At 41.9% G+C, this 17932-nt stretch overlaps 1 protein-coding gene across 1 annotated transcript in view; it reads left to right on the forward strand.

Annotated features, from left to right (window-relative positions):
* GAREM1 (GRB2 associated regulator of MAPK1 subtype 1) overlaps positions 1-17932 on the forward strand; it is a 191120-nt gene that overhangs the window by 58643 nt on the left and 114545 nt on the right. Inside the window, exon 2 of the mRNA XM_088469574.1 lies at positions 9577-9717. Within this exon, the coding sequence (XP_088325700.1) occupies positions 9577-9717 (141 nt within the window). The remainder of the gene's footprint in view (positions 1-9576; positions 9718-17932) is intronic.

Here is a 17932-nt window from a genome sequence, read left to right on the forward strand (position 1 = left end):
CGCACTATACAGAAACAAACACACCGCTGCCGCCGGCAGTATGTTTGTTTTGGCAGCCAATGAGAGTCAGACAGACTCTCACTGGCTGCTGCGCCCACTGCAGGAGCCTGGCTGAAGCTCACTCATGAGCTCCGCCTTCTGGCTCCCGCAGTGTGTGATGGGAGAGACGTCATGACGTCTCTCCCATAGTGCAGAGCAGGCCGGGAGGAGACGCCGGACGAAGGCGCGGGCAGCAGCTGGCGCGGGGATTCAGGTAAGTGTTGGATTTTTTTTTTTGTGTCTTTGTCCAATGTATGTAAGGGGAACTGCATAGGGGTGGGGGGACTACTACTGGGGGGGCACTGCATAGGGGGGACCACTACTGGGGACGCAATATAAGGAGCACTACTGGCGGAACTGCATAGGGGGGACTACTACTGGGGGCACTGCATAATGGGGATCACTACCTGGGCCACAGCATAGTGGGGACCACTACTAGGGGGCACTAAGGGGCACTGCAGATGGGGGCAGTTTTGGTACATAATTTAGGATGGGGCCATCTATCTGACATAATTCATGGAGTAGGAGGGACAGTTATGGAGCATAATTATAATTGTGGGAGGAGTGGTGCCGTTCTGGGACCTAATTAAAATTGTTGGAGGGGGCAGTAATGGGACAGAATTGTGTGAGGAAGGGCAGGGTCTAAATACCGCAGTACAGCTTAGTGGCCCTTGGGCTTCGTTTAATTTTTTAATGTGGCCCACATAATCTTATAGGTTGGAGACCCCTTGACTTAGATGGTACAGCGTACTGAAGCCTTAGATGCATTGAAGCAGTTTGTCTCTATACATTGTTGTACAAGTACAAACCCTTGAGGGTTAATACGAAAAGTTCTCCTAATTATATTTGTTAAGCGGTTATTCAAATAGCTAACTCTACCATCCTCACCAATTTTCTTCTTTTCTATTTGTTAAATAGCAAATTTGAATAATAAAATAAAGAATTTAAATTTATACCATGTAGAGCTTTGCTGAGCAATGCAATCATTTTCGAATGTTTGAACTTGTCCTTTGAAGTATATAGGAAAGCATTGTGGATTTTAAAGACTCCTTTTATACCAGATTATTCTACAGTTGTAGCCAAGTACAGTATAACGTATTGGTGCAGCCTGTTCTCACAAATGAAGCTGTTGGTCAGTGCGTGACTGACTGCTAATGGAGGTGGTATTGTGATTTATTTAAAACTGCAACATGAGCAATTCTTGTGGTTTTTAATTTTAGATCCATTCAAAACTCCAGATAGACGTAGACTTCTAAAGAGAGGTTTTATGGAGGATCGTTGATTATTGCAGCCTCATCTTTATTGAACATGCAGCTTTAACCCATTTTTGGCTGCATAGTAATTCACTACATTATTGATGGACCGATAATTAAGGAGGGCAGCCAACTTCTTTTTCAAGCCTTCAAGGTCACCGACAATGTCAGCGTATTGATTCTTAAAAGGCATAGGAAATCAGAGACTTAATTGAAGATTTGTCTTTGAAATAGGCTAGCTTGGCCATACACGGTGCGATATGTACCGTGTGACGCTACGGGCAATCCGACGTCCGACATATCGGGTGGTCCCCACACACTGTGCGATCAGATGGCCGACCGCCCGACATGCCGGCTCCATCTCCCCAGAATAGCGCTGCATGGGATCGCACATCACATCCCCAGATCGACTGAACCTGCAGTAAGATCTGGGGGTGCAATGTACGACCCCACGGGTGCACGCTCTGTCCGATATCATGCACATACACGATACGATAAAGCAGCCAAATCGCACCAATCCGTTGGTATCTACTGCATTATCGCACCGTGTACGGACACCTTTATTCTGGAGAGATGGTGAATCCTAAGGAAATGGGATCATGAAAAAGATGATGACTCATTATAGGCTTTTTATTGATATCAGTCATGGATAAAAACACTTTATATACAATGTATGCATTGTTGATGTTGTAGTGTCCAGCCCACACACAATATATATTACAGAGAGGGAATCACTGGGAGAGGCAGTCCACAATGGTGTACAATTCATGGATAATCTGATGCTCAAAAATACTTATTTGCATACATTTAGTTCATGTGACCTGTGCTTCTCTGGTGGTGTTATTAGGCACACAAGCTTCAGAGGGGGACCAGGCGCTATTTCCAGGAACATCCTAGAAATTAACCAGAGGCTGTCTCATAGTGATGTAACAAATATAAATTTAATGTAAAGTCATACATTTGTAAAATTTATAAAATTCATAAAAGCTAATTTTGATGAGAACAGACTAAGTGAATGGAATGTCTTCAGGAGTCACTGGCAACTGCAGGCTTGAGCTCCATGTGCTGAGACCCATAAGTAATCTGCCTGCCTGAGAAGTCTTTCTGTCCCAGTCTCCAAATAATGCAAGGAACTGCTGTATAGGAAGCTACTCTACGCGTTTTATTATGCAACTTCATAAGGGGTATGGGTTCCTGCATCCCATAGGGAGTATATAAATGTGCTCCAATTACACATTAGCTCTCTACTGCACGTTGGCATGATCTTGTTATACAGTAATGCATATGTTTGACCAAACTTAGAGGGATAAATAAATACTAGAACTTTTATGGACATAATAGAAATAATTTCTATCTTTAACACTAATTTGAATACCGATAATTAGTTGGAACAATCAATGCATGGTAGTTATAGTGCTGCATAATATGTTAAAAGCATTTAGAAAGACCATAATTTAATAAATCTAGAAGTAAAAAAATATTATTGTATTCAGGAACTACCCTAATATTGATCACTTGGATGTCACCCGTATAGCAAATGAAAGCAAATAAAATGTATAGGAAGTAAAAAAAAAGACGTTTAAAACAATGATGCATTAGTCATATATATATATATATATATATATATATATATATGTATATGTATATGTGTATATATATATATTATACACACACACATACACAAATAAGTTATAAGCCAAACCATTACACTGTGTAGAATCCTTCAGGTGAATAAGGTTTGCAGAGAATATCTGTGACATGATCATCTTATTATGGGGCACATCCTTTAGCAGACTGTGAAAAGACTGCACTATTATGACATTGTAATCATGCAGTCGTTTCACAGTCTGTGCTGTGCCTACACTGAACGATTAGTCGTTCAGTGTGGACATCCTCCCTCATCCCCGATCTGTCATTATCGGCAGATTGACCAGCATGTTCAGGCGATGATAGATGTCAAAAACCACCAGCAGGAGCGTGCATCGCTGGCCGGTTTTTACATTTTCATTGCCGTTTTGTGAACAATTAATGAACGATATCGTTATTGTTTAATCTCTCACTTTAATCGGGTAATGGATATCCGCCTTTACTCTGCCAGGCGAATCAGATGTGCTAAGAGGTTACGTCAAAACTTCTAGGGTATAGGGATTTCCTTTCTTTGCCTTTTACTGACTCCTCATACTGTGTCATGAGCTGATGACTTACTGACACCACCAGGCTCCGACACGAGCAGCTAGAGACATTCTTTCCAAAAAGCTTTTTGTCACGGTTTAGTAGGAATTCCCATTTGTGTGGATTTAAAAGAATGCTATAGAACATAATTGTCACACACAGGATACAGTGCAAGTAAGCTAGTACTACAGAATCACCGTAAATCAGGAATACAAGTAGTAACAATGTCCTGGAATGCACTGGTAAGTGCAGGTAAGTTGGAGACTTATGGAACCACAGCAGAGTAAACTATGCATGCAAATAATACCACTGCCAGGAATGCACTGGTAAATGCAGGTGGACATAAATGAAAATAGAACCTGAATACTGTAGAGAAGGGTTGTACAGGAATTCAGTAAACACTGGGAGCTGACTGCTGAAAGGCAAAGCCAAGCAGGTGTTCAGGAAAGCACTGGGCGAGCCGTACACCAGAAACACTGAGAGACCAGCAGTCCTAGGAGCAGATCAAGCAAGGTAGGCAGAGGTATGGAAGTGGCACAGGAAATCTCATTTCAGGAGTCTCAGATACAGACATGGTGGTTCTGAAATTATGAACTGGCTCAGATGGGAGTGAGCACAGCAGGAATTCCCATCCACTAGAAGACAGGCAAAAGACTGCACGATTACAACATTGTAATCGTGGAGTTGTTTGTCAGTCTGTGATGTTCCTACACTGAATGACAATCATCTGCAAACATGCTGAACTTGACATTATCGTCAGGTTGTCCAGCATGTTTGCCCGATGACAGATGTCTAAACGACCAGCGGGAGCGCGCATCGCTGGTCGTTTTAGACATTTTTGCAACCGATTTATGAACGAAAACGATATAGTTATCGTTCAATCGCTCAACTTAATCGTCTAGTGGATGGGCACCTTAAGGCAGTCCCAGGTGCAGCTCATAGGTGCTGGATCAGCTAATCAAGCCAGACTGCATACTTACAGAATCCGATCAGACAAGCTAGAACACGATCAGTTGTACCACTGCGGAAAGCAGCATCAGTGGTAGAACAGTGATACTGCAAGAGGTCGTGACACTTCTACACCAGAACCTGTAATCCTTTTCCAAGGCTCCTTCCACCAGCACCTGGAAATGCTTTCTACTGGTTATTTGTGATCATGTTGCTGCAGCAACTCCTGGTTGGTGTCTGCTTATTCCCCACTAGCCACTTAGGACCTGCTGAACGCAGATTCCCGAAGTTTGGGAATCTGCGCAGGACCCATTCTGTGAGTGTGCAGGATGGGTCATGCTAACTCGCTTACAGACTGTCAGTGATTGACAGTCTGCTGCCATTTGTGGGAGGGGCGGCGATGCCCTCCGTTTCCCAAAACGGAGGCGTGTCGCTGCTGTTTCGGGGGAGGGAAGAAGCCAGGATCTCCATATGCTAATGGAGATTTCCTGGCCTCTTCATCTAAACTGCCGGCTGCGGGACCCCATAGTTCACCGCAGGTGGCCGATGTCACGTAGATTATCTGATGCTGCGTTGGTCAACGCAGCTCGGATAAGTAATGCACAGGAGGCGTGATGCCTCCCGCTGCATTACCATATCTGCAAGGGTTGGAATTGCAAAGCTGCCTGCGTGCATACATCATATCTGTAGCCTGCGTGCAGCTTTGCAATTACAATCCTTGCAGAATCGGCACCTTAGTATGGACCAGTGCTGCACTTGGTAGCAGGCAGGGAGCTTGAGACACTGGGCTCAACCAAAAGACAGCCAGAGAACAGTTTAGCTTTTGGCGCTTAACGAGTAGTTGAAGGATAGAAGCAGATGCAGGTGTTTCTTACTTGCAAGAAAAATGTTTATTTGCTGCAATAAAATGTCCTTGCAATGACCGATAATTCCATAGCCAAAGGTGCTAGAAACTTCACAGCATACAGTACAAGCTCAGATGATACACTCCTGTAGCCTGTTTAGATAATACACTTTTTAGAACTCACAGAACCCCTTTTATATATGATTCTGGTACAGAATACAGCAGAGGGTAATTCCGCCCTGACCTTTTAAACCAATTAAAATTAGTTCCCAAATGTAGATGTTTTTCCAAATATTAACTTTTATGCTCTCAAGTCAGGAAATGAAGCTTTCCCTATTTAGAGTTCAGCCCAAGTAACCCCAATCGGTCATTTATTTTTATCTTTTGAATACAGAGGAGAGATCCCATCTATAAAGCAAGAATAGTATGGATACTTGTGTATACAGTGGATACTTGTGTATACAGAGCTGTACAATAAATCTTTGTTAATTCATGACTTCTAGGCCCTTCCCCAGACCCCCCCTTATCAAGACGCACACAGAAAATGGGCTTTCTAATCTGGTTCTATTTCAAATGATTTTCTTATCAGTTGAAGTTTCATTAATTAGGTTTTTTATGGATCATGTAGAGGTTAAGGATACTATTCTGAAAGTCAGCGTATATACCAACGGGATGTAGTCAGCATCTCGGTGCTCAGGATCCCGATGGTCATCAAAATAACAGCTCCTGAATCCCCGACGGTTATCAGAATACCCGACTGTTAGGGACTAGGGAGTGGGGTTAGGGTTATGCTGCGGGAGGGGAGGGTAAGGCTGTGGAAAGGGTCGGTTAGACTGCGGGAGGGGAGGCTAAGGCTGTGGAAAGGGTCGGTTATGCCCATATAATAATTTTATTATTGAGAATAAATCTGCCTTATAAAGTTCATCATAGTAATTTTTATGTAGATAGTAAAAAAAAATGCAAAGTTTGTTACTGCTTCTGCTTGGAGGCTTTCTAGTATAATGAAGCATTAGAGATCCTCATTAACTAACAGTATAGGATATCTGACTTCCTTTGTGTCTTTAGAGGCAAAGTAACGTTTTCTGCATCAATTCCAAACATACTTGTTTAAATCCAGAAAAAGTACAGTTTTATGTATAATGTATAATTTGTTCTTTTCCTTGCGGATTGCAATGGATAGCACTCAAGATTGTTGAGTACCTGCACCGTTTTCTCCTAGAAACCGGAATCGTCATTGCTGATATACTTTAACACTCTTGGCTGGAATTTGTATCTCCAGACTCTTCATTTCAGCTACTGGACCGTCAGCAATTGAGAAGAGTACAGTCTTTTTTTTTTTTTTCTTCTTTTTTTTTACAAAGTACCTGTGTTTTTTTTGTTTGTTTTTTATAGAAAAAGAGCAAATATCCTGATTTAATATATTAGTAGCGATGAAAGATCAGGAGAGAGAACGTCCAAGAGGTGTGGTCCTGTGGGTTTGCTTAATTTTTTTTTTTTGTTGGGGTGGCCGCTATTTCACATTATTTTTTTTTGCTCCATTGAACGTTGGGTCAGTTGAGTAGAATGGTGTCAAGTACTTAGCAGTGGTTATTTGGCCTCCACTGATTTTTTTATGATTTCTGTTCTGGCACAACACGTTCAGACTCTTGGTTCTTGAAAGTATGCAGGGATAACCTGAAACTATGTATAGCAGGAGCTTGGTAGATGTGCTGCCTGGTTGGAAAATCCAAGCCCCCTGTCATTTTTTGTTGTGTATTTGCAAATTGAACAGTTATTAACTGTAGTTAATAAATTAATATGCATATCCTTTTGTCCTCTAGTTGGGTTCATAAGTGATGCATTATGTCAATAGTTTGTTAATACTTAATCCTTTTCTGGAAGCTCAGGCACTATGTTTCATCAAAGTACTTTTAAATATTTTACTCTGTTGTTGTTTAACATTATTTTATTCATCACATTATGTACTGTACACAATATAAATAACTTTCACTTCTGTTGAAAGTATTTTTTTTGTGCCGCAGTCAGGTTGGGATACTCTTTATTAAGGGTTGGGTATGAAATACCGGCTGTCAGGATGCCGCTGGTCAGAATACCGACAGAGGCATCCCGACAGCCAGAATCCCGACACCTATCGGAACGAACGGTAAGTGTTTTCCTAATCCTCCCTTCCCGGTGCCTAAACCTATCCTACCCCCCCCCCCCCTTGTGCCTAATCCTAACCTACCCCTCCCTGCACCCTAATCCTGACACTCCCTTCCTGGTGCCTAACCCTCCCCCTAGAAGCACACACCCTAACCTCCCCCTAACACACTGATACTTACCTTCAGGATGCTAACGGGTGGCATACTGGTGCCGGAATCCCGACCTGTCGGGATTTCAACGCTGGTATTTAGACCGTCGGAATCCCGCACCCCGGGATGCCGACTACATCCCCTTGATTAGTGCCTGTTTATAATTTTTCTGTCGCTTGCAGCCACAGGGCATATAGCATGAGAACTGCTGGCACATTGCCTGCTATGCTGATTGCCTGGTATTGCACAGTCTGACAACACTAATTGGTGACTGGTGGTGTTAGAGGTGCACGCGATTGGCAGCACAGTCACAACTGTAGTTCAGTCCTAAATGGTTATGTGACCTAAACTTTGTTTAATACCCAGTGTTCTTTTATTACTGTGTATGATCACAACTGTAGTGTGGAGCATGCCGGTGTTCTTTAAACGTTACCAAATACTACATTTTATTTTTATGCTGTACTCCAAAACTGTAGCGTTTTGAAAAGCAAATATAATCTTTTTCTTTAAAGAGTATTTTCTACCATTTATATAATTGCTGATCTCTTAGTTTCTTCTCTGGCAAAATACATAAACAATTGTGCCTACATAAAAGGTGACCCAGGAGATAAAGCTGAGCACATGTCTGTGCGCGACATCATTTGTGTCTAAGGGGCCCATTTATTAATGACATTACCACCCATGATCGCATTGCTAAATGAGATCATAGCACCGGAATGCATCATCCGGCACCTGCAGAGACAGGGGCTCCGAAAGGAGCCCTTCCCTGCGATGTGCCCAGAGTGTTGCCAGGGCTACTGCGCATGCGCAGACCCGCTGACTACACATGCACGGTCACCATTGCCGGGGAGGATTCTAGGGGAACCCTCTGCCGGCTAATTATGCAATGTGTAGCCCATAGGCTTCAGATGGCTTTAGCTGCGGAGGTCCATTTACAGCATGGATCACATTCTGAAAGATGGTAAATTTGGCAGCATTGCATCCCCCATAGAAATCTATGGGGGATGGGGCTGCCTGCAGGAGATACCTGCTGCGGTCTCTACTTTATACATCTGGGGGAAACTTAATATTTGCGGTTAACCACAATACGACTATTTTCGGGGATTAAGCCGCAAATATACAATGATAAATGGGCCCCTAAGGGTTAGGACAAGTGGAGATGTCGGCCATAGCAACCAATGCTATTCTAGCTGACCTTCTATAGAATGTACTAGATAAATTATACAATCTGGTTAGTATGGACTTAACCAGCTCTTGTCCTCTTTAGTGTGTAAGAAAATCTCCCTTTAATAGTTACTAAAGCCAGATTTGTTGAGGAGGAATTCTGTACAAAAGAAGAGGGATCTCAGGGTAATAGTGAAAGGTACAAGGAGGGCGTGATGAAGTTTTTGTACACATAAATTGTGCTTGTCCTTTTTAATCTTCCTATTTTGCTTTCATTCCTCCATGCTAGGTATGTCACTTTACTCTGTATGTAACCTGTCCTCATGACACTCCACCAACCAATTACAGTAAAGACACCAGGGGCAGACCAGGGGGCGAATTGGGGGGGGGGGGGGTGACACTTCTCTTCTGCCCACCACCGCTGGCCTCCCTCCCCAGTCCAGCACACATCGCTCTGTGCTGGGCTGGGAAGGGTTCGGGGTGACTGCTGCCGCTGCTCTCTCCCTGCCTGATGTGGCACGCTGCTATACAGCAGCATAATGGCATACCACAAACGTTGCACATATAGCTGAGGCCTAAGGTTAGGCAGCCCCTCTCCTCCAATCTGGGCTGTATTTTGAACATATGTAAATCTTGCGTTATCCTTTTTAAATATTGATTTATCTTTAATGACCAAGAATTTAAGACCATTGTACGATCTATAGCCAGTATATTTGTTGTTGCCTAGTAAATGTTATTTCCTGTGTACGTGGTCATGTGCTGCCAGTGTGACTGCCATTGCAGTCAATTGCCTCTCAAAGTTAGAAAACCTTCGGTCTGATGCAGTTTTGCATGTTTCTAAATAATCTGTGTTTTATATTTTTAGGGGAGAACATTGAAGAACTGCGGGAGAATGACTATCTCTTGATTCACTCATGCCGGCAGTGGACCACAATCACAGCTCACAGTTTGGAAGAGGGACATTATGTCATAGGCCCAAAGATTGAGATTCCAGTGCACTATGGAGGTATACCTTCACAATGTCAATGTTTGTTTTATATCTCCAAGAGCCCTTTACCCCTTACCCTCAGTAGGGCAGCAATTTTTAGTCTGGTCCAATATATTAATGCGAATGGAAATGAACCGTTCATTTATTCTGGCCACACACTGTGGTGTTATGTGGCAACTATTAGGCAGTCGGCTTGTGTGGATTGAAAATGAATTATGATATTACTAGAAACTGTTTAGATGCTATATATAGTCAGAAGATCACATTAATATTGCCCTTTTTGTGTATGGTTATCTTCTAACCACATTGACCCCAGTGCTGCTGGAAGTGATCTGGCTGCTAAGCCTTTGTGGACAAATTATAAGATCATCCTTTGTATGGTCAGCTCCAGAACTGGTAATGTTACTTAAGGATATGGTTGCAGTCAATAAGTGCACCTTCATGCAACCAGCCACTTCCCAGCTGCTGCCATTGGCATCACTGTTGGAATATGTATTTTAGAAACGACTGAAGAGCAAGATTAGTCAAAATCTCTTAGTATATAGCTGTGGTGGATTTCTACTGTGCTGAAAGCATACCATGCAGTTGTTTATTGTCCTCATGGGCATACATATGGGGGCGAGTCAATTCCAGGTGATGATGTATCAAGTTACATGATGTGCAGTTACGATGTCATTAAACGCTGTTATGAGGGGCACAACATTTCTCCGATAATACTCCAAATTCCCATCAACGTCATGCATGATGATATATATTTGGTAACTAACTATAAGATTGGATTTTATTTGCTTGTGATGTTGTGTGTTTGTCTTGGTATTGAACACATATTGGTAACAAGGTATCTTGGTCTTCAGTTTAATGTATGTGGAAATTTTTTTATTTCATTTTGGTCTTTTAACAATTTTTTTAATATTTTGTGGTGTTTTGTAATACCTTTTTCTGTCGCTAGCTCAATAGCTTTCAGTCCCCATCGCTAATGTTTTTTGGATTTTTTTAAATCATGCACAGGTGAGTTAAAATAGGGCAGTAATTATCCCACATTTCCACATAAAGAATTCCTGAAAACATGACCTGGGTACTTAAGGATTGGAATTGGAAATTACTATTCTACCCAATTGTAAAATTTCTTCCTCCCTCCCTTTATCATCTGCAGCCCGTTTAACCAAATCCCTGATCCGACCGGAACCTCCAATCCACTGGTTAGAAATGCTGATCGGCAGCCATTGATGATCGCAGATTTGTCGGGGAATCTCTGAAATGCTGCATGTTAAAAATCCCTGATTGCTGATCAAAATCATATTGTGAACGTGATAGGCAAATGAATGAAATCCAACATGTTGGATTTTACCAATGCAACCCTACCCTGGGATCGGGGAATTGGCCCAGTACATCGTACATATATTGGGGCCTTTTCCTTCTTTCTTTTCTGCATTTGTCTGGTCACTTTGGGTCTGATTCAGAGTTAACGGCTAATAATCAAAAGGAGCGAACAAGGAACAATACAAGGGGTGCAAATGTATATATTTTTTGGTATGCAGGGAAAATACTGACTGCTTTTCCATGTACTGTAGCATACAAATACTGGGCTGCTTTTTTTTTTTTTGTTACACTGAAATATAGAATTAAACGAGGACACACCATTCCCAAGTCCCCCACCAGCAGTGCAACTTGGGTTTGTCAAGGTGCAATTTGCTCCATTTATTTATTTTGTCCCAACACTAAATCAGTCCTTGTGCCTTTCCTGACCCCAAGTTCTTCAAATTTTGGTCTAAGTGGCCGGGGGAATGTATACTTGACCCCTGCGTTCTTGATTCACAAAATAAACAAACATCTGCTATCGATAAGTAAGCCTCTTTTATGTCTTTAATATGCATTATAATATACTTCCTTTTTATTCATACTGACTAGGTCCCATCAACTGGGAGTCAAATTACTTATTTTAAATCTTACTCAGTGTAATGTACAAAAGTCAGTGAAAGCTAATTGAGGATCATATACAACATTCTTTTGACTATCCAATCACAAATGAGCAAAAACTTTTAAAGCCTTTACAATTTTGCTTCTAGCAAGGTGAAAAAATATTTCTGGCTACCAAAATATTGGTCAGCGTGTTTCAGTTGACTAAATAGACATTCAAACCTTCTGTACACCTGTAACCCCCCCCCTCCTATTGCTAGCATATAACAGGAGGTCTTGCAGTAATGACAATCGTGAGACTGTGATGGAGGGGTTATTCTGTCCTAGCTGTCCATGCATTAATATAATCGTAAACGCATCTCCTGCCAGTAGCAATTATTGTCAGGAAACTCTTTGCCAATATACATACTGATTGGGTGTTTGAATCTCTTGCACGGATTTAACTTCTAGCAGTGACAGCTCTCTACTCTCCCGGCTGTCAGTTCTCTCCAGCAATATGATAATGGTGGAAGTATTGGAGGATTGTCTGTCTCTAAATATCAGGGGTTGTCAGGAGGTGACTGTAAATGCAACTGACAAAATTAATGATCATTTTCTCACTAGAAATAGAGAAAGGAGCGCGAAACAGAATGTTCACATTCTCCCATTGAAACGTGTCTATATTTTGTATATGTCAGCTGCAGTGTACCAGTTTGCAAATGTGCTGTACGTTCTATTGATTTAAATATTCGAGACATGAATCTTTCAGTTTAATAGCTGGAACAGCTGTGAGCAGATCTGTGGGCTGATCTGAGTGGGTTGTTAAAAACTTGTTAAGACTGGTTTGATTAGTTAATGCTCCTTAATAGGTGTTTTATTACTTGGCTGTATCCTGTTATTATATAGGATGGTATTGCTTGTATATAAAAGGCTTACTATATTTTTCCCACTCATTCTGCAAGATATTTCGTACCCGGAGGAGCTACCCACGTCAAAATGATTTTATATCTAGATTTCCTTTCCAAAATGTATTTTATTTCAGCCAGTTAATATTAAATGTAAGTATTAGAGATTGCCGTACCAAAAAGCCTTTCCAAGAATATTTGAATTAAATAAAAACTGGTGTGGTGGAATATAAATATATTTAAAAGTGTGTTTTTCCTTGGATGTAACGTTTGGGTTGTGGGTGGTTAAGTGTAGTTTTCTTAGCTTCCACAACAGTCCTCTGCTGCAGCTTTTCAGCCCGCTCCTTTTTTTTATACATCTTGGCGTCCTGTCCTGTGGTGGGATTGCGAGATTGCACAAGCACCAATGGAGCCAGCTGAAGTTTGTAAAACATTTGTATAATCTACTTTAATAACGCATTATTTAATAGTGATAGATTTGTGTGAAGATACCCTTTGAAATTATTTTTAGTGGCTTTCTTTTACTTTATGGGCACCACCAATTCTGGGCGTACACGTACAGATAAAATGCAGGTCAACAGTGGCGGCACCGGAGTCAGTGACACCTGACGTGTTAAATAGCTTCCCCCCCACCCCGTGCATGCCTGAAAAAGGGGCACCCGTTACATCACTCCAGTGGTGTGCCCACCATTCTCGGAGATGCAAGGCTGCCCCCGAAGACTTCTCCCCAGTGACCGGATCCGTGTGCTGGATGATAATGTCACAGTGCAACACCCGGTTCTCTGTCACTGCGGAGGAGCCGGCATATGGTGTCACCTCCTGGATGGGTGACGCCCAGGTGCGGTACTTACCCCCCTTGTGACACCTCTGCCTGTCAGGCCGACATGGATTTTATCTGACAGCCTGATATTGTGGCCAGATGAGGAGACTTCCCCATTGCTTCCCTGTGAAGGAACAGGGAAATGTCCGTTGGACGGCCACGGCAGTGCATACACTGCCCATTGTGGCCAACTTCACTTAGAAAATGTCGCATTGAACGAGTGTGCTGGACGATCAATATTTTCAGATTGGTCGCTTATACAATTATCTGGCCGATCCTCCGATATCGGACAGACAATTGTATACTGTATGCCCATCGTTACAGAGACAAAACATGACACTGCCTACCTGTCATTCTAAAGTGAGAAGCTTGCTCAACATAACCAAATGCCCTGAATTACAGATTCCTGTCCACCTGCTAGAAAGATGCAGCGGTATGCAATCTAACCCAATTAATGACCTAGAAGAAGGCTTTGGCCCCACAGACCTAGAATATCATTAATAAGATGGCGACAAACTAGATTGGAGATGCTGTCCTATACCCCAACACACTGCCATTTTACTAACTGTTAGGCCTTTGATCTCTGAGTCTGAGCCAATACACTTGATATCTGGGCTATTGAGTGTCTACATAGGTCCCTTGCAGGCCTGGCCGGCCTTCAATACCATACTGGCTTCTGCAACCTTTTAAAAACTTTGGAGCCATCACCTCACCCTGGCCCCACCGCTTACTCCTCTCTTCTTTCAGCAGCAGGAAGCACAATTTTAACACCAGAAAGCAGATTTAACCAACAGTGTATTGCCAAACACATTCACAAGGTCAGTGCTGCACAGAAAAAAAACATTTATTTAAAAACGTGTGTAAAAGCCAAATATTTGTGTCTTTTTGAAATTGATAAAGACTACTGACATCACATCACAAACACAACTGTTCTACAATTTCAGGCTTTCCTTGCCCTGCCATGATCATCTCTTTCAATGTGGCTAGTACCTGTGGATTGCCATACTGTTTGAGCTGGACACCATGATTCTAATAATTAGTTTTATGTCCAACACTCCAATGTCCTACATACATTTTAACCATAAATCCCATAGCTGTTTAACATAGAAAGTGTGTATCCTGGTTAAGAAAAACAGGCATGGCTCCTCAGTGCAGCACTGTCTGTGCTAAGAGCAAGGAAGATTCATTCTAGTTAAATTATTTTTTAACATTGAGAGTTGTAAGTTCGATCACTTTTAATGCCTGAGATTTTATTTTCCAAAGTCTTTCTACGGTCTGGAACCATTTTACACGCCATCAAATACTTTTATGAAATAATTTACAGCAGCTTCCCATAAAAATAATCTATTCAGGCCTTTGAAATAAGGAAGCATCCATCACCAGCTGTATGCTTTACACAGCGTTCCAACAGCCATTCCAGACTGTATGCTGTACACGGCAAGTTCCAGAATCCATTCCATGGTATACGCTGTACACAGCAAGGTCCAGCATCCGTCTAGGCTGTATGCTGTACACAGCAAGTTTTGGCATCCATCCCCTGGTGTACGCTTATACACAGCAAGTTCCAGCATCCGTTCTAGGCTGTGCGCTCTACACCGTAAGTTCCAACAGTCATTACAGGCTGTGGGCTACATACAGCAAGTTACAACATCAATTCTATATACGGTGCGCTATATACAGCTTACAACAAAGCAAATTCCATACTGTACTCTATATACTGCTGACTCCAATATTTATTCCTGGCTGTATGGCATATTCAGTATACTGAATGTTTGTGAACCATTTCCAGCAAGACTATCACCAGGGCAAAGTGGTATGCTATGTTCAGCTCTTGCTGTCAAAACCTCAGTCAGATCGTACAGACTATTCCAGGCTGTGCGCAAGATCAAACTATATCTCTCACCTGTCTCAGCTGCGTACTATACTTGCTAAGCCTCACCAATCTGCCTCCTATTGTTCCAGTGCCTGCTACATTTATTAGTCTGATCCAGTCTGCTATCTGCTTCATGTTTCAATCAGTTCTCCACTAGAAGACTGTTGCAGTTGTCTCAGTGTTCCAGGTCACAAGGAGTTTCATCAGCCTGTCACCAGTTACAATTGTCATTCCAATGCCAATTGTAACTGGTGACATACACACTACTAGTGCCAACCTGCATGAGGAGGAGTTTAATCAAGCCACCTAGCTTCATTACTCTCCTAATATAGAAGCCAGCTCCAGGGTTCCTGACCTGGGTCAACAAAACCCAAGTGACCTGACAACACCTAAAGTCCGACCACTTCTTCTCGGTTTGAATTAATTGATTATAGGTGACAATTTTTTTACATGTATCGCTGACTTGTGTGTGAAGCCTTTTCTTACATTGCTTGGAGTTGCCATGATACACAGTTTTACAGTTTTCCACCTAAGAGCAGCCTAAGTGCAACTATTTACTTGCCTCTCATTGCATTGAGGAAGTCATATTGGAATACAGTCTAATAATAATTGATGTTTCTCCTGCTTGAAATAAAGGACTCATTATTTTTTCTTGTTTGTCAGTCTGGTCAATTACAACTTGCTAAAAGATAATAAATCTCTATTTTAGTTTTGATTATTTTTACAGTTTGACTTAATTCATGTGGTACTGGTTCAGATGTTCTACGTTTTACTGTACATCACATGATGGTCACAAAGATTGAATTCATCCTTCATGGAACAAACTGATTTTGTGTTTGTTAAACTTGACCACGCATTCCTTCGTTTATATGCAAATAATATATATACAGTAGTTTAGCATGGACTAGCGCATTTATCTAGTGCTCTAGAGTTTGTGTCTGCTAAAAAGCATGCGGGGAAAGGTTCATTAACGTGCATGTGGTCTGGTGGATGCTTCTCGCGATGTGACTAGTAGGGGTATCCAAATAGCCGTAGTAAAATTACCGGGGCTAATTACCTAGCCCGGGGCTAGTTAGCCCCGAAGTCAGCCTGACGCCGGCACTTATCAGGGTTTGTTTTTTTTCGGGACTTCATGTGTCCTGTAAAATAATCCACGATTACTGCGGTTTTTTCACCTGAAAAAAGGCGAAAACACATAGGTGCCGCGATAAGCTCACAGACCTATGTGTTTTTGGGAGAACTATCCTATTATTTCTACCAAAATAATAGGATAGGGTGAAAAAAACATTGGCGATAATTGGCGAAAAATCCCCGTTTTTCACCGATCGTGGGGGTCAATTAGTGCCCGAATAATGTTCGGGGCTAATTGTATACCACTGTAGCTCTACAACACCAACACATGCTCCAGGTTTATTTCAGGAGCAATAAGTGTACTGTAAAGATGCGGCTTAACAGGGTCTTTGTAATAAATGCTCAAATTGCATTACCCTATGAGTACACAGTATAATAATTTATTGAAGTGTCATGTACACAAGAAAAAAATCGTGCCTTTACAGTGTCATTAGTTAATTAAAAAAAATATTTATCATGCAATATGTTCAAATTTGAATAAATTAAAGCATCAGTTTTTCCTTTTAAAAATCCTTTGCTGCCTTTGTGCAAATAAAAAAGTCCAACATGTAATGCATGTAGACGACAATGACTTCATATAAAATTGCAGACACACTGAATACAAAGCAAGTATCCAATAAAGAGCGGCTATCGCTCCTGATCTTCCCCAGCATCGGAGCACCTTATTGCCCCAACCCTCCTACACCCAAAACAAATATGCTTCCATTTTCAGGTCTAGCCTAGTGACAGGTACCCGAACAATGTCCTTACTGTACCCAGCCTATGTTTGTTTACACCTTCCTTCCCCTGTTACCCCTCTCCAGTCATAAGCTGCAGTTGTTAGTTGAGTCTAAATACACTTGATGTAATCACTGCTCTATGAGTCCTTGGGGGCGATTCAAATGTTTTTGGGGCGTGACAATTAATGTGCGCCCAGTTTGATATTCAATTGTTCTGGGCGCTCATTAATTATCGCCCTCTTCACCGACTAAAAGACGAGGTCTAGCTGTCTAAAACGGCTAAAGCAGTCTTAATTTCTGGTTAGGGTGCGCTATCTGCGGTTAGCGCGCCCTAACCATGGTGTTTCAGACACACATTTCTGCTCGCGCACTCCTGAGTGCGTGCAGAAACGCCGGCGGCTATTGCGCCCTGACAGAGCAATAATTGAATTGCCCCCGCTTTATGTGCCTATAAATATTAGAGATAAAATTGTCATAAGTAATTTTGAAAATGTTGCAATTTGACGGTTCGATGTTACTAACCAATACATGTTGGCTTGTGCACTGTATACATTCTGCATATAGACCATAGAAAACCACTTGGAAATAATACATTTTAGATAGTTTTGAGATGGTGTTAAGCTTGTGCTTACTGACCTGTTGTGAATATTATGGACAGTAGGCTCGACAAGACATGCTTTGTATATGGTTTGTCCACCATTCACTAGGAACTGTGCTGTGTTTCTGTGTGTGTTTGTCATAGGAATCCATGATCCCTATCCTATGTTATGGAAATGCTTTGTTCATCGTGAATGCTTATCGGGTAGCATTATCTTGAGGATAATGAAAAGCACTTTAGTGCTAAATCTCTACTGCTTTTTGTTGAGTAGAAGTAGTTCAATGTGAATCT

The sequence above is a fragment of the Taudactylus pleione genome, unplaced genomic scaffold (genome assembly GCF_031769625.1).
Source record: "Taudactylus pleione unplaced genomic scaffold, aTauple2 ptg000093l, whole genome shotgun sequence".
In the NCBI taxonomy this organism is placed as follows: Eukaryota; Metazoa; Chordata; class Amphibia; order Anura; family Myobatrachidae; genus Taudactylus; species Taudactylus pleione.